We start from the raw sequence: 17,768 nt of genomic DNA on the forward strand, positions 1-17,768 counted from the left end.
CGTCCGTCCGTCCATGGCGGTTTTGTTGTTGCTGTGTTAACTCAAAATTTAGGGAAATACAAAATAAAAATACTTTTGTTTTGTGACAGATGACAAAAATTAACATTAGTGTTCAAAGAGATAAGACTCTTGTGTGACTTTGAACTTGAATGATGTATGGCTCATAATGCCATGAATTTACAATAATGACATTGTGTATTATTAAATGGATTCTAATAATAAATTGACACAGAATGACTTTTTAATGTATCTCCCCCTCCCCATCAACTATATAGGTGTTCTCAAGATGGGCATATATAATTAATTTTAGGGGGGGAAAAGAGGGTCAGGTAGAGTTGCAATTAGAGGTGGAGGTACATTTGAAAGTCTTTTCCATGACTCTCGTACTAACCTAAAATTGTATCTTTTACTCACATTTATAAAATTTAATCCAGATATAAAAAAAGTATGAACTGACAGATTGGTTGACGGAGCCAATTTTGTTTCATTTGCGGCTCTTGTTCTTTTCTTTAGTTATAATTGTGCAAAACTAATGTTGGTTATTAAACTGAAATATTTATCGTATTTGATGAATAAAAAAAATCATCTTTAATAGAAGTACACATAAACGAAAAAAATTGTTATTTTATGCTGGAATTTTACAATGTGACTAATTCTAACCATGGTCAAACCATTTTAATATGCGAGTATATGCGCGCTACTAATAGAGATAATATGGTTATTAAAAATAACAAAATGACGAATGTTTTTCAGTGATTAAATGTGATCAGGATACAAAATCCTGCTCACTTTGTACTCAATTAATTACTAATTTATTTTCCTAGTCTGGTTTACAGGGGCTGTGTAAATGCTAAAGTTGTGTATATTACTGTAAAATACTTTATTATTGCTTATTTTGCTGAAGCGATGATTCAGTAGAAACAAATTCCAGCCAATATACCCTTTTTCCTATAACATACATTCAACTCATCCAAAACAAATGAAAATAAACTTCATACAATGTACAAAACACCCAAAAAAAACCTCAGCGAAAATGAATTCCAATTACAATAAAGTATTTTACAGTACTAATCTTTTTTTGACAAAATAACTTAAATAAATCCTGCTTGCTTTTGCTCACTGTTCTGTTACTTTTACTCCAACTCGTCAACAGCTGCAATTCTGCTCTTTCTGCCTGTGGGTTGAGAAGCTATCTTTTGCTGAGATGCAGATTATTTTGCAAAACATCTTCAATTAATTGAGATGTTTAACTTTTGAGTTGAAAGCTTTAAATGTGCTTAATTTGTGAAAGTGAAAATGGTGTATGCCTTGTATCTCTGTAGGAATGTGGTAATGTTATGGTGAGTCAAGTCGGCTTCCCCACAGGATGCAATATGTCAGGAATTTACTTTTATACTTTTCTCTTTCCACTAACTTCTATTATTTTACTTCCTCAAAGTCGAAACGAAGAATTCACACTTTATCGTTCTCTGAAATGTTTCTCTGCACTCATTTCGCACGTCTAAAATTTGCACTCTATTGCATTGTGGGTCAATTCATGATCCCATTTAAGAACAAAACAAATGGAGGATGAATTATTGTGGAAAGTTTGTTCAACTTTTAAATGTTAATACTGATCCGCATCTCTCATACTATATTAGAAATACTCATGTTTACATTTTTTCACTAGATGTAATATTTGATATTTTGTTTATTTTTGAAGTTGCATTCCCACTTTGCAAATCTATGAGGTACCTTTCCCTGACCATATATACCAACATGTACACCAACAAATGTTAAGATGAGTAATAAATATTTTTGTTGCCATGGGGGAAAACAGAGGTTTTAATCTGAAAAAAAAAACTTTTGTCTGATATTGTTTGTAATTGAGCCTGGCAAAGTTTGGGGATTGTGACAAAGCTCCGTCTTTGAGAATGAGAAATTAAGTGCAGAATATGAATTTCAATTGGCCTCCTAAGATACATTCCTAAACAATATGGCATTCACTGAGTTTAAATTGGAGGTCAATTTCACATTGAAAGTACCCTGGTTTGTAAGTTGGTAATGTTGGATAAGGACTTCCAAAATGAAATGTGTGAAAAGGTCACAGAAGGAATATTTTACTTCCACAGTGAAAACTACCAGGGTTTTGTTATTGATATCAATCTGGATGTTGTAAGATCAGAACAACAGATTACTTACTTTGTTTCAAATGATTGAGTACCTGCAAACTTTTGTCTACATTCTTAGACGTTCTTACATTATATCTATGTGTAAATATGTCAGTACTGTAGACAGTCTGTCGATAATCAACAATATTTTGAAGAAAAGTAGGTAATCAGTTCATCCAGTACCATATTCCTGGTAATGACACAATCTTGGTGGTTTTCAAAGTAGTGTTTCATGGTTTTTTTTAAGCTAAAACATAATTGTTTACACATTTTATGTTTTAATCTTGTCCTGTGTTGTATTTGCAAAGTAGGAATGCATCTTCAGTAATGACTTCATGTTTTGTTTACCCATTGTATGTATTAGATCAATGGCTTTATATATTATTATGTGCATAATGACATTCTTTTTAATCACCGTAATGATTTATTAGTTTTCATTAATCATATGCAAATTAAGAAAAAATCCAGGGGCCATTGATAATTAAAGCAGGCATGAAAGCTGAGTAATCTCTTCAATTTACAGTGATCCCTTCTCCTTCACACATGCACACCCTAAGTGACAGTTTGGAAAAAATGGAACGAACATTAAAAACAACTGAGCAATTGAAATCACTTTGGATTTTCCCCTCCTTCCCTAAACAAAAAGTTTACTGTGCATATGTTTTAATTAACCACTGCCCCTTTAAAGAAAGTGCCCTCAGTTTAATTCATAAACTACGTAATATGTTGTGAGTTGTTAAAAACTAATTTCATTTGGTTTAGAAATGTACACATTAATAAGTTATTGATGTTAAAAATAATGTAGCAACTTGCGCAAGTATTTTGAATCAAGCTGTAAATGAAGTTTCAGTAAATTATTAAGTAAGAAACATTCCTGGTTCAAAGGTTGCAAAGTAGATGCCAAATACCATTATGTTGAATACCATTACTCGCATAAACTATTGTAAATAAATTATTTTCACTCAGAATTTATTTTACCTGTTTTTGCTGAAGGGACGTTCAGTGAAAATAAAATCCAAAAAATATACCTTTTTCCCATATTTTACTTTCAACTTGTCAGAAATCATTGAAAATAAATTGCATTCAAAACATACAAAAAGTCTTTCAGCAAAAAATTAATTCAAGCTAAAATAAAGTATTTTACAGTATGTATAAGCCATTGGTGGGTCTTGCATTAGCCTGCATATGAAGCAAGTTCTGACAAAAAAATGAAAAGGAAATGTCAACATATACTGTGTATTGCGTGAGCGTACGAAGAGTACTAAAATCGGGATCCCCTCTAATATTTAGATTTCGGGAAAACCGAATTTTGGGTTAATGCAATCCATGTGTTTGTATCTGTTAAAACTCATCTTAGTCGTTTCCATTTTTATACAGCATATAGTGATCGTCATTGTGAACCAAGAATTCATCTTGTCTCTATCCGTGTATACAAGCATGTTCTATTTCACATCTTGAATCTATGGTCTAATGCAGCACGGTTGCCCACCTTCATAAATACAATTGTATCTTTCACCTGTCAGTTAGAAAAATATTAATAACTTGATTTACAAAGAGATTTGTTTCTTTCGTTCGATGGACTAGTTTCGTCATATTTCGAGGTAGTGTGAAATTGCTGCTTTAGACAAAACCAGAGTAAATATTACTGTACTAACTTTCTGTTTCATTTTGCTGCTGTGTAACATTCAGATGGCAATATTATCACCATATAAATTATTGTATCACAGGTGTTAATACTCCACTTTACTTAAGTTGATATTTGAAAACGTATTGCATTTTATTTAAATGTTTCAAATCTTTTTTTCGTCTCCATCAAACTGATAACAGCAAAGTTAAAACATATTTCATTCACATTTGTAGGGTCCGCTGGCTGCTCGCAAACAAAAGCTGAACGACTCGGTCGCCTTGCATCAACTTTTCCGTGACATTGAGGATGAGGAAGCATGGATCCGAGAGAAAGAGCCAATCGCCTCGTCCGCTAACCGCGGACGTGATTTGATCGGTGTTCAGAACCTGCTGAAGAAACACCAAGCGTTGCAAGCAGAGTTGACCGGTCATGATAGTCGTATCAAAGCAGTCTGTCAAACTGGTCATGACATGGTGAACAATGGTAGGTATTATAAAATGGTAGACATAAACTTGGACGTGCATGTGCCAGTGTCTCATTAATTAATTATGCCATAGCCCCCTTATTATGCCTGGTTACTGTAATAATTGCCTAAATATAGTATTATCTGTTTATGGCATTGAAATGCCCTTGTATGGCATTATAATGTCATGTGGTTTTGAAATGTCCCTACATGGCAATATGTTGTCCTTATATGGCATAATATAATGTGGTTTTAAAATGTCCCTACATGGCAATATGTTGTCCTTATATGGCATTATAATATCATGTGGTTTTAAAATGTCCCTACATGGTAATGTGTTGACCTTTTATGGTAATGTGTTGTCCTTTTATGGTAATGTGTTGTCCTTTTATGGTAATGTGTTGTCCTTTTATGGTAATGTGTTGTCCTTTTATGGTAATGTGTTGTCCTTATTTGGCACTACAATATATCCTTTTATGGCATTATGTCATGTGGTTTTGAAATGTCTCTACATGGCAATGTGTTGTCCTTATATGGCATTATAATATCATGTGGTTTTAAAATGTCCCTTTTATGGTAATGTGTTGTCCTTTTATGGTAATGTGTTGTCCTTATTTGGCAATGTGTTGTCCTTATTTGGCATTACAATATATCCTTTTATGGCATCATGTCATGTGGTTTTGAAATGTCCCTACATGGCAATGTGTTGTCCTTTTATGGTAATGTAATATCCATATATGGCTTCCAATTTAGGTCACTTTGCATCAGATGATATACAGCTAAAGATTCTTGGACTTCAAGACAAATGGCAACAACTCAAAGTAAGTCAATCCTTAATAACATCACTTTGTTGGTTCTGATAATTTCATAAGGTTATTAGTCAAAAGTTTGCTAAGATGATAAAAAATAACATTTGTTCTCATTGACCCGAATTGTTTATTTGTCCAGCAGCTTTGAACAAAATAATTTTGAAATAAAATGTTGGAATTCTAACTTGTGAATTTATTTGCAGGACAAAGCATACCAGCGTAAACAAGACTTGGATGACTCTCTACAAGCTCATCAATACTTTGCGGACGCTAATGAAGCCGAGTCTTGGATGAAAGAAAAAGAACCAATAGCCGGAAGTGAAGACTACGGAAAGGATGAAGATGCTGCAGAGGTATGACAACTTTACCTACATGTTGCTTTATTATGGATTAGTCCCATTTGTTTTATCACGATGGGTCAAACCATTCATAGAATATGGGGGTCAAACCCTACTGCATATTATGAGGGTGAAAGAGTTACCATGCAAATTCAATAAACAGTTCGGAATAGGACTAACTGTGGTATTTTGTGATCGAGTGATGCTTGTATTGATTATTGTACGAAGCATTGCTACTTGTATGTAGTAAACGTCTTTTGCAAGATAGAGTCATAGCTGCATTTCCGGACATTGTCAACCAACAATCTGTGTATGTCTTAGTGAATAAATTTTATAAATTAACGTCACTATAATTACAGACAGTGTGTGCTCTACCTGAGCTCAGCAACTTATTTATGCCGTACTGGACATTAATTCTAAATTAATTTGCAATGTCTTTATTTTTAGTCTCTATTGAAGAAGCATGAAGCCCTGATGTCTGATTTGGTTGCCTACAGCACCAGTATTGATGCACTACAACACCAAGCACAAGAATGCAGAGTGAGTTGTATTTCATTTTATCAGCCTTTGACACACAATTTTTTTCTCAACTAGCCAGTGGCTACCAAAAAGTAAAAAAAAATAGTAGCCCTGTGACGTTTTTGGGACTACTTTATTGCATGCGTCTGAATACATACTTTTGTAATGGTGTTATATGTCACCTGATCACCCGAGTGTATGGATATGTAAAAAATAGTGCTGTTGGTGTAACTGAAAATGGCGGAATAAACAAGAAGTTATACTTGAAAGCTCTCTGGTTTCTTTGATGTTTCGTGTGTAACAAACCTAAACTAATTTTTACTTGCCAGTACAAACAATTTAATAATTTTCAGCCACATTGGCATTCATTTTAGTCTAGAGCCAGTTATTCTACCATATTGTGGATTTCAAGTTTTCAAATCATTTTATTATTCTGCATAAATGACAATACTTAATGCGTGGGTGAATTGTATCAAAAAATGCATGATGCAATGCAAGTTCTCAGTGGAAAAACAAGTGTAGTTCAGCTCTCACAAAATGATAATTAAAAAAAGATTTCATTCTTTCTTCATTATCTTCTATTTTGCCACAAAACAATCCTGTTTGGATGTCACGGTCATTGTCAATAAACAAATCAACACCGCCTTATACTCGCAGCTTCTATAACTGAAGTATGCCCTCACAGTGAATAATACTCATAAGAACCCTGCATCTCGATAACTCAAATTATTTTATTTTTCAGCAACAAGAAGCTCCTATTGGGGATGATTATGGCAAGGAGTGTGTACTAGCTCTGTATGATTACGTTGAGAAGAGTCCTCGTGAAGTGTCCATGAAGAAAGGTGATGTTCTCACCCTTCTGAACAGTGCAAATAAGGTATGTATGACCACCCTCAGATGAAATGGTTTAACCCTGGCATTGTTCATATAGAATGTTCCATTTTTACTTTGGGTATAACTAGCATGTCTGCATAAGGAGGGGTTAAAATGATAAATGAAATTTGTCTATTTGTTTTGTTTTTGCAAGTCCTTACAAGAAAACTAGAAAATGTAAAAAAAAATATTTCACTGATATTTTAAATATGTTGAAGCTGAACTTTGAAAGAAGCGTCTGATTGGATAACTCACCCTAACTGGTAATGACCTTCGAAGGGAGATTTAAATTAGTCTTATATTGCATGCCTTTAAACCTTTGTCTGATTTTATAGTATTCTGCCACAAATTGCAATGTTGTTTTTTTTAATTTATTTTACCGATTTAGACCAGAGACATTTAAGTTTTTTTTTCTTGATTTGTTGATTGCTTTTCCAGTTTGTAAAGCCTGGCCAAATTGGCGACCCTCATGTAAGTTTTTTACCAAGTGGTGTTCTCTGGAATGAGGTGCATTGTGGGTAACTAGGTGTACTCTGGAATGAGGTGGTTGGTGGTGTCTTGTAGTAACACAGTTGCATTTCTAATAAACAAAATTGGTTTGTTTTGATTGGGGTTTTGACAAAAGCACTGAATTCACATGTAGCAGTAATCACAATTAATTGCCTGGTCTTCTTGCCGTAAAACCCACAGCTGTTAAGGCTAACTCAGATAGAAAGACTTTTCTGATAATTTTGCACAATTGTCAATATTTATCCAGTATTTTCCATTATTGTTTATATGTCTTGGTTTAGTTATTCATGACAAAAACTGAAAAAAGAAATCTATGGACGAAATGCTAAAAAATTTATATGCTGCAAAAAAAGACGAAAGCAACCTATCACTGAGAAGTTTACTAGTTGCCAAAGTCAATGAAACAGTCTGCTGGATTGGTTGATTTTCTTCATTGGATTGAAGTGGTTGGCTGTTCAGTCTGCAGAGATGCAAAGCAGTGTGTTTGACCAAGCTGAATGGAAAGCATATGAAGTTATTTACTAATTTGGCATGAGAAGCATGTGTAGTCAGTAGTTGCAGAAATCTGTTTTTTTTCAAAATGGATGGGTTGAGGTTGTTAAAATTTACTTAATGTTACAAATCTTGCTGAAACAGAAATAAAAACCTTTTTTTCAAAACACAATGGCCAGGGCTGAACAACTTTGAGATTTATTTTACACTCATTTATGAATAAAGATATTGGTTACATTTGTTCAGCTTGTTATCAGTTAAAATTATTGTTGATGTCAGGCTAAAATGTTCAGTTTTAACTGAGATAGCCCAATTTAACATACAGGCAGGGTGGGCAGTATGGTATAGGTGTAGGCCCGGTGTACAAGTCATGTAGATTGGATTGACTATTAAGTGAGGCAAAATATTTCCACATTCTGTCACTCAGTAGGGTAATTGTGCATGGTATTTGATTTTAGGATTGGTGGAAGGTTGAAGTAAACGATCGTCAAGGATTCGTACCTGCCGCTTACGTCAAGAAGCTTGACTCTGTACAGTCAGCGTCCCAGGGTAATCTGACCGACGAGGTCAATAGCATCGCCTCCAGACAGAGACAGATTGAAGATCAGTAAGTTTTTTTCGTGAAATGGACTTGCAGGTCTCAGTTGTTACGAGTGTTGATGCAATGGCGTTCACTTTGTTGTTACCTCAAAAGAGTAACAAAATTATTAAAAATCGATACATGACCTTTTGACGTCACATAGGTTAAGTTTGAAATTGAAATTGTTTATTGGGCTCTGAAATAAAAATGACAAATAATCTCACTTTCATTTCATTCAGATATGCTCATCTCTTGGAGGTGGCCAGTGAGAGAAAGCGACGCTTGGAGGAATCTTGCAAGCGTCATATGCTCATCCGTGAGGCAGGCGAGTTGATGGTATGGATCAATGACAAGGAAGCCATTGCATCCTCCGAGGAAGTCGGTGATGATCTAGAACATGTTGAAGTTCTGCAGAAGAAGTTCAATGACTTCCAGAAAGATCTGAAAGCTAACGAGGCCAGGCTAACCGAGATCAACGAGATTTCTAGAATCCTTCAGGAGGATGGTAGTCCAGAAGCACAGATCGTGGTTTCTCGTATTGGGGTAAGTGGCTTTTATATATCTAGACCTACTAATTTTTTTAAGGGCTACATGTTATATTAAAATATTCAAGGTCAAATTCCTTGTACTACGCTGTATACCAGAAGAATGTAGTTTTCTAATAGACCAGGAACCAATGATATAGCTATGATTTGTGAAAGAAATCAGTGTTTGAAGGATAAGTGTTTTTTTTTCTCAGGATTTGAACTCTCGTTGGACCGAGTTGGAGCAACGAACTGAAGAACGTTCCACAAGTCTCGGCAGTGCACACGAAGTACAAAGATTTTTCAGGTAAATGTCTCCTTAAAGTGATAGAAATTCAGAAAAGCTTTCAATAACTGTGTCTAGTTTGTTGCTGTAATTTAAACTTACTCCATGCATGTAACATATAACAACATAGTAGCTATTTCTCTGTTTATTTTTTGGGGAAAAAAAGACTTTTAAATGGGATCAAGTACATTTTTTTTCTCATTACAGAGATGCAGATGAAACTAAAGACTGGATAAACGAGAAGGACAATGCACTGAATACTGATAACTATGGGCATGATCTACACAGTGTACAAGCATTGCAGCGTAAACATCAAGGATTGGAGCGTGATCTTGCAGCCCTTGGTGACAAGGTAAGTATCATCTGTGATAAGATGATATTTTTATCAAAATTTCGTTCGCAAAATTTTATAAAAATCATAAAATGTTTGTGAAATATTTACATAAACTTTACTGAATCACTTTTACAGATTACTTTTTAAGGTCAACTTCATTAATTCAATTCTAAATGTTGATATATGCTCGTTTCTCAGGTACATCAATTGGATGAGATGGCCGATCGGTTAACTCATAGTCATCCAGAGGCGGCAGATAGCGTCATTGAGAAGAGAAAAGATATTGATGACGCCTTTGTCAATCTCAAGAAACGGGTGAGATTCCATTTTGTTACTTAATTAAATAAGTAAACTGATAACATCAATAGTACGGATAATTTTTTCTGAATTACAATACAGGTAATATATATGTATATTGTTTCTTGTTGTGTTTAATATATTCTGCTTTGTTTTAATTGGTTAGGCCGCTGCACGTAAAGCTAAGTTGGATGACTCGTATGATCTGCAGAGATATTTGAGTGACTATCGTGACTTGATGACCTGGATTAACAGTATCATGGTTTTAGTCAATTCTGATGAACTAGCAAAAGATGTCACTGGCGCTGAAGCTTTGCTTGAAAGACACCAGGTGAACTAAAATAATCTCATTCAGTATCCAACAGCGTACAAAGATGTAATGTCAACTTGTCGATTGCATGAGAGACATAGACGTGTTGTGTCGTATTGTGATGAATAATTGCATGAAAGAAGAAAACATTAAATTTTGTAACAATAAAAATTTGATTGGAGTCTTTATCATCCAATCCATAAATTTAATGTGAAGACATAAGTTAAGGTAAGAGTATACATGTGATAATATCATTGAATTTATAATATGTCGTTGCAGGAGCTGCGATCAGAAATTGAGGCCCGTGCTGGAAACTTCCAGGCATTTGAGACATTTGGCCAACAACTGATTCGCAACGATCACTATGCCAGTCCAGAGATACAGGATAAGCTGAACCAGTTGAATAATGAACGAGAGCAATTAGACATGTGAGTATTTTTATGTTTAAATAGTATCATCATAATCAGAGTGAGTTCTGAATCCTGAAGTTCTTATCTCAACTCAGCTGGGACATACATTCTCATCCACAGAGACAAAATAAAAGCCTGTCTCCTTGTTACTCAAAATAACTGATGATTGTCTTTAAAGTACAGAATTCTTGCACAGAGGAAATACCTTGTTGATATTATTACTTTAAAAAAATATTCAAAATAGTTGAGCAAAATAAGTGTGGCCTATTTTCTGAATGGAAAGCCAGAATTATATGAATTGTATTATGGAGATTTTTGTAAAAGATTGATACATATCTCTTGATGATTACTTGTGCAATAAATATATATATACACGTGGTTCATGCAAAGTTTGGCAATCTATGCAGAAGTGAAATTTGTTAATTACACAAGACCTCACAGTGATTTACAGAAAAGAGGTGGCATTCTTTGTAGGGTGTAATACTTCTTGTTCTGTGTCGGTAGTTGTAATATTATATTGAATTGTTTTCCAGGGCTTGGAATGCTCGTCGTATCAAGCTTGACCAGTGCTTGGAATTACAGGTAATTTAATCTTGAAAAGTATTATTTCAATTCGTTTCAGCACCAGTTGTTTTTCTTGCTATTGTTTAAACAATTTTGTTTTCAGTCTGTTTGTGTACCTTCATACTTACCTAATCAGAGGTCTGTTCAGTGTGATTAGTAGGTTACAAATGAATAGAAATCATACAGTACTCAAGCTAATTAATATTATAATGCATAGCCATTTATATAATGTATCTCCAGTGAACTGTTCATATATGCTTTATAGATTGTTATCCCTGGTCGCTGGACTGATAAATCAAATCGTAAACTCATAGCATATCACACATAGCTATCACAACACTACACAATCAAGTACCTATTTACTCATGAGTGAAGATGAGCAAAGATGGAGTAAAGAGCCAACAACATAGCATGGAACCTTAACATTTAAACCATCAAAAATGATTGTCCTTGCCATCGCCAACCACAATTCCACTGTGATTGAACATCTTGGTTTCTTTGCAGTTCTTTTTTTTCATCAGTATTGAACTTATTTTTTTCTGTAGTTGTTTTATCGTGACTGTGAACAAGCCGAAGCCTGGATGGCATCCCGTGAAGCTTTCTTATCATCTGAAGGTCCCAGCGACTCACTGGATGGTGTAGAATCACTCATTAAGAAACACGAAGACTTTGACAAAGCCATCAGTGCACAGGTGTGTAGTTACCACCATATCAAACAATTCTTTACAGTGCTGAAAGTATAATAGTAATTATTATCATACATCTGTCACCCTAAGTTCCAACATGTCATAATGTTGAAATTTATTATCAGCTTTCCACCATATTAGGAAATGCAAATTTTATGTATGGAGTAATTCCCGAGATAGCGGAAGTTTTTTTGAAAAAAAATTATACTAATTTTCATAATTTTACTCAGTTCATGGTATTCTACACAAATTGGTTTGATCAGGAACATGTATAATATTATTTTAAGGTTATAACAAGATGTATGGACAGTACGCAGGAGAGACTGCGCATCGCTATGGGTGGTCGTTACCACTGCACTGTCTTTGTGCATACTTTGCAGTATCTTTGCAATAACCCCATAGTATTACCATCAAACTCAGTCATCACATCACAACGTCTATGACGTTCATTCATTTCTGAAAAATAAAAAAACCCTAAAAAAAGAAAATTGTTGTAAAATGTGGTTTTTAAACTGAATTTATTTTGTTGTTTTCTGATAGGAAGAGAAAATTAAAGCTCTGCAGTCTTTTGCTGATCAATTGGTCGCAGCTGATCATTACGATGGACCTGCTATTCACGACAGAAGAGATCAAGTTTTAGACAGGTCAGTGCTAGGGTAGTAACAATTTTTAAACAGATGATGGAATAGACAATTTTGTTTTCACTGCGAGATCCTGTGTTTACATGTTAAATAAAATTGGAAAACCGGAAAAACAAAGGTTATAACATCAGAGTGGCATCAAAACATTATGCCGTACATATCTAATGAGCATCAATTTTGATGAAGTAAGTGTGTCTTAACGCCATATTCCTTCAGCATTTCGATATAAAACACAGAAATTCAGATTTAAAATCAAATCATTGAATTTATGCAGCAGATTTGCATCTTTTGCCTAAAATGCAAATCTATTATAAAGTGGATAAGGTCTGAGTCCATGAACAAAATATAAAACTGTTATTTTAAAAGTGGTAATTTACATTTAGCATTCATGCAATTATAATGCTCTAAAATTGTTATTCTATGATAAAAATGGGAATCTTCAGTGTACTGTAAAAACTGTATTAGAAACCACGGCTTCTATTAAAATGGTACAGTGCAACAGAGGGGATGCGGCTTCTATTAGAGCACCTACACATATGAGAAATGATGATTTGGGGTTCTCAATTATTCAAAAAGAATGGGTGTGACTTCTATTAGGGATGCAGCTTCTAATACAGATTTTACGGGTAATTCTAAAATTTATGTTTTAATAAAATGGTTTCCTATAGATGGTCTGGTTTGAAAGAAGCGTTGATAGAGAAGCGTTCCAAACTTGGTGAATCTCAAACGCTGCAGCAGTTCAGTCGAGACGCTGATGAAGTCGAGGCATGGATTGCGGAGAAAGTACAGATGGCAACAGACGAGTCTTATAAGGATCCTAGTAACATTCAAAGTAAATTCCAGAAACACCAAGCTTTCGAAGCTGAAGTCGATGCCAACTCTGAACGAGTTAAATTAGTCGTTTCTGCTGGTCAACGTAAGTTGATAATGTGCTTTTGTTTTATTTTTCGAATGCCTATCCATGAACACAATATTTTGTTGTTATGAACATGGAGTTTTGTTACAAATCATACTGTTTCTGTCTGTTAAAAAAAAAACAATTTTATGATAAGCTCCGCTCGACAAAGCACATCATATGAGTGATTGTCCGTCGTCGTCAGTGCCAACTTTTTATATGAGTGATTGAACGTCAACGTCTGTTGTTCGTGTCAATGTTTTACATTTTCGACTTCTTCTTCAAAAAATACAAGCCTGAATGCTTTGATACTTGGTGTATATGTACCTTTGGCATACCTCTCTCAGATTTGTTCATTTTGTTATATCTTCAATTCTCTAATTTTGAGTGATATTTTGTCATTTTTGGTAAAAAGTGATATTTTTGACTTCTTGGTAAAAACTTGATATGAAGTTGATATTATACATATAGGTACCTCAGGTAGACCTCTTTCAGATTTGTTTATTTTCTAATGATATCTTCAGTTCTTTGATTGAAATGTGCATTGCTAACAGCGGAGCTATCTCAATCGACAGGCTGCTTGTTCACATGTCACATTTGTTGATCTATTTATTTTACACACGTTCCGTAAAATGAAGAACCATTTTAATACAAAAATGATTTTGTAGTTAGCACAATTCCCCGTCCTTAATTAATTTTAAGATCTTGTACATCTATTGGAAATAATTTCTTAATAGAACAAATACTTATTTTTTTTACTATGCAGGTTTAATCGATGATAAACAATGTGCTGGCAGTGAGGAGGCTGTACAGGCACGATTGGTTACTCTGACTGACCAATGGGAGTACTTGGTACAGAAGTCAACTGAAAAGGCAGTCCAGCTGAGAGAAGCTAACAGACAGCAAGTCTTTAACATCAGTATGAAGGACATGGATTTCTGGCTCGGAGAGGTAGGAACCTTTTATGCCATAAATTTTCTTGCAAAATGTCATCAATTATTTTTGAACTAACTGTACATTATTTTGAATTAGCCGCATGGCTTGTGAAACTCGTGTTAAAGCTACTCATCTTTCGTAAATCGAATTTTGCCGTTCACTTTGAAGTATTTACTCTCAATTATAATACATGAAAAATGTTTGTTCAGGTTGAAGCAGCTTTAGCGTCTGAAGACTACGGCCGTGACTTGACGTCAGTACAGAATCTTATCAAGAAACATCAGCTCTTGGAAGCTGATGTTGCTGCCCATGAGGTTAGTATCCACATATCATTTCAACTCCTCAGAAAATTCTATCCTTCTAAATAAAAGAATATATTCCCACATACATGTCCAACATGGCACATCATTCATTGTTAAACTTACTTTTACACCAGGATCGTATGAAAGACCTAAATTCCCAGGCTGAAAGCTTTGTAGAAATTGGTCATTTTGATGCAGAAGCCATAACGGAAAAACAGAAGATTACCAACGAACGTTATGAGAAAGTAGTCATCTTGACAACTACACGAACCCACAAACTGAATGAATCTAATACTCTACATCAATTCCTCCGCGACATTGATGATGAAGAATCATGGATCAAGTAAGTCGGTTTTAAGTAATTTTTAAGTTTAAAACAAAGTTGATCCCTACTGAAGATATTTATTTTACCTTTGTAGTCAAATTTCCTAACTCGTAAAAGATGTCAGTGCGAGAGTTGAGCACCAATTATTGTGAATTAGTCATTATAATTTTGTGTGCGTTTATTTTACAGAGAAAAGAAATTACTGACTAGCTCTGACGACTACGGTAGAGAACTAACTGGTGTGCAGAATCTGAGAAAGAAACATAAGCGTCTGGAAGCCGAGATAAACAGCCATGAACCAGCAATTCAAGTACGTTTACAAGAAGTTTGTTTTATGTAATATTGACTGAATGCAGCTGTGCTGTACACCTTCCCAGTGTACTTTTGTTTCGCTGACCATGTACATCAGAAACATTATAGAGCATCGATTTCTTTATAGTGGTAGCTGTAACTTGAAGATCAAAGCTGCGTTCCCACTTTGGTATAGAAAACTTCTCACTAACCCCATGAACGTCCTGCAAGCTTTGGATTTTGTACAGTTCATGAAAAAGTTTATTCAACAGAATCCTAAAATAAAAAATAAATCTGTGAAATCTGCAAAAATAAAATAAACTCACCTTGAGTGATTACAAGGTTGATTTACCTTCAGTATTCCAATATTTTAGGATTTATTGCTTATACCAACTGATTTTTCATAGTGATCGATAATTAGTTTGAGGTGTTCTGCATATGTTACAAAGTGACAATGCCGCTTTAACTTTATATTCAGTCCCACCAAAAGTATATTTCATCTCACAGTCAGTTCAACTTATACATGTAGTATTTTACCAGGATACCAGTTTAAAGTGTGTATTATTTCTCTGTATCTAGGCCGTACAGGATGCAGGAGCTAAACTGATGGCAGATTCTACCCTCGGAAGTGAAGAAATCCAGGAAAGACTGGATCAACTCAACAGGAGCTGGCTACAATTGCAAGAACTTGCACACATCAGGTAAACCACAGTGATAGGTTTCGATATCAGCCATGTTTTTATCACCGGTAATGACATAATGGACGAATAAATAGACCATTTTCCGTTCACTGCGAGAATCATGCGTTATGCGTGAAATCGAACGTAAAAACAGGACAAACAAAGGTCATAGCGTCGTAGTCGCGTCAAACATCACGTGGGATTCGACAAACACGAAAGTATTTCGGGGACATTTCCATGCTCAATAATGTGCTGTCCACATTTGATGATAGGCAATTTCGATTAAGTAAGGGTATTCGGAAGCAATATTCCTCTGTCGAAGATCGGCCGGTCAATGTAAGCTACAAAATAAAGAAATTCTAGTTCAAAATCAAATCGTTCGATTTTTGCGGCAGACGTTCGACGCGCGTCTTTCATGCATCTCGCGAGATCTCGCAATTGTACAGAAAATCACCTATTGATGGATGTATCGACTCGTAACAAACAGTGCTATTTAAAAAACAAACAAAAACAAAACATTTACTGCCGAGCAGCAAAAGGCAACAGACCATTCAAACTTCTCGGGCTGCTCCATTTAATGCCTAGCATGAAAGAAAACGGATGAATCAAGCTGCATTAAAATAAAAACATTCTTCAAAAACATTTTTTTGAAACCATCAGTTGAATTTGCATGAAATCATAAACGCATGATAAAAACTTAAAAAAACATTTGATATAATTGTGTATGTGTACCAATTGTTTGTTTTTTTTTCAACGTTAGAATCGTTGATCACCTTGTATTCAGTAAATAGTTAAACAGAGTGGGCATTCAGTTTATGTATTGCTGTCATCTTATTCTCTCAGGAGTAAGAAATTGAACGAGTCCTTGGCATTCCAGCAATTCAGTGCGAACGTGGATGAGGAAGAATCCTGGTTGAATGAGAAGCAAAACTTGATGTCCAGTGAGGACTACGGTGACACGTTGGCTGCTGTTCAGGGTCTGCTCAAGAAACACAAAGCATTTGAAACAGACTTCAGTGTTCACAAAGAGCGTATTGCTGATATCCAGAAAGCTGGTCAGAAATTGATGGAAGAGGTCAGTATTCCATCAATATCAAAAATATCATTGCAAATATTTTTTTGTAATTTTCTCTAAATTTTAAACCAAACGGAATATGATTGCTGATAAATTTTGATCAGCATTATTCATAAGAACAAGCAGATGTTGAATATTATTTGCATATTTAAGTAATATATTTGCATAATTATGCATTTTATTTGCATCTCATTTGAATATTTTGTGATGGATAATGTGTGATTTTGAATAATTTTCCTGGTTGCACAGGATAATTTTTTGAGTACTGGCCTCCATTGATGTCTTGTGTATTAAAAGACGTGCAGTACTTCAAAGTGTTTGATATCAATCATTACTGAATCTATGTTATAATATTACCTAGGGTAACCACCAAAAAGATGCCATCGCTCAGCGTTTGCAGACATTGCAACAGAAAGCCCAGACTTTGCAGGATGCCGCAGGTTATCGTAAAGGAAAACTGGAAGAGAACTCAGCATTCCTACAGTTCATCTGGAAAGCTGATGTGGTTGAATCTTGGATTGGTAAGCTTCGTCTCATCTCTCTATCTTCCTCATTTTTCTCATCAAAGTATTCACGAGTATTTTTATAACGTTAATCTTTTTATTGCTTTGTGTATCACCACAGCCGACAAGGAAGGAATGGCGCGATCGGATGACTATGGCAGAGATCTATCGTCTGTGCAGACATTGCTGACGAAACAAGAAACCTTTGATGCAGGTTTATACGCCTTTGAAAAAGAGGGCATTCAACAGATTACATCATTGAAAGACCAGTTAGTGGCAGCCAATCATGCCCAGACACCAGCCATTCAACAGCGTCATACTTCTCTCATTAACAGGTAGGTCAGAACA

General features: G+C 35.0%; 1 protein-coding gene across 6 annotated transcripts in view; it reads left to right on the top strand.

Annotated features, from left to right (window-relative positions):
* Positions 1-17,768, top strand: part of LOC100373024 (spectrin alpha chain, non-erythrocytic 1-like) — a 44,750-nt gene that overhangs the window by 20,698 nt on the left and 6,284 nt on the right. For 2 of the 6 annotated variants that reach the window (XM_085492176.1, XM_085492178.1), the window contains 26 exons: positions 1,323-1,340; positions 4,011-4,260; positions 4,994-5,061; positions 5,253-5,402; positions 5,835-5,927; positions 6,649-6,783; positions 7,218-7,250; positions 8,240-8,388; positions 8,601-8,904; positions 9,101-9,192; positions 9,379-9,523; positions 9,704-9,820; positions 9,969-10,133; positions 10,392-10,540; positions 11,056-11,104; positions 11,632-11,778; positions 12,313-12,416; positions 13,082-13,329; positions 14,075-14,259; positions 14,454-14,558; positions 14,681-14,889; positions 15,061-15,181; positions 15,742-15,863; positions 16,686-16,917; positions 17,279-17,438; positions 17,542-17,755. In XM_085492176.1, the coding sequence (XP_085348302.1) occupies positions 1,323-1,340; positions 4,011-4,260; positions 4,994-5,061; positions 5,253-5,402; positions 5,835-5,927; positions 6,649-6,783; positions 7,218-7,250; positions 8,240-8,388; positions 8,601-8,904; positions 9,101-9,192; positions 9,379-9,523; positions 9,704-9,820; positions 9,969-10,133; positions 10,392-10,540; positions 11,056-11,104; positions 11,632-11,778; positions 12,313-12,416; positions 13,082-13,329; positions 14,075-14,259; positions 14,454-14,558; positions 14,681-14,889; positions 15,061-15,181; positions 15,742-15,863; positions 16,686-16,917; positions 17,279-17,438; positions 17,542-17,755 (3,764 nt within the window). The remainder of the gene's footprint in view (positions 1-1,322; positions 1,341-4,010; positions 4,261-4,993; positions 5,062-5,252; positions 5,403-5,834; positions 5,928-6,648; positions 6,784-7,217; positions 7,251-8,239; positions 8,389-8,600; positions 8,905-9,100; positions 9,193-9,378; positions 9,524-9,703; positions 9,821-9,968; positions 10,134-10,391; positions 10,541-11,055; positions 11,105-11,631; positions 11,779-12,312; positions 12,417-13,081; positions 13,330-14,074; positions 14,260-14,453; positions 14,559-14,680; positions 14,890-15,060; positions 15,182-15,741; positions 15,864-16,685; positions 16,918-17,278; positions 17,439-17,541; positions 17,756-17,768) is intronic. The other 4 variants (XM_085492180.1, XM_085492181.1, XM_078009793.1 and 1 more) reach the window with 3 other exon arrangements.

The sequence above is a fragment of the Saccoglossus kowalevskii genome, chromosome 17, assembly GCF_978046115.1.
Source record: "Saccoglossus kowalevskii chromosome 17, keSacKowa6.1, whole genome shotgun sequence".
Lineage (NCBI taxonomy): Eukaryota > Metazoa > Hemichordata > Enteropneusta > Harrimaniidae > Saccoglossus > Saccoglossus kowalevskii.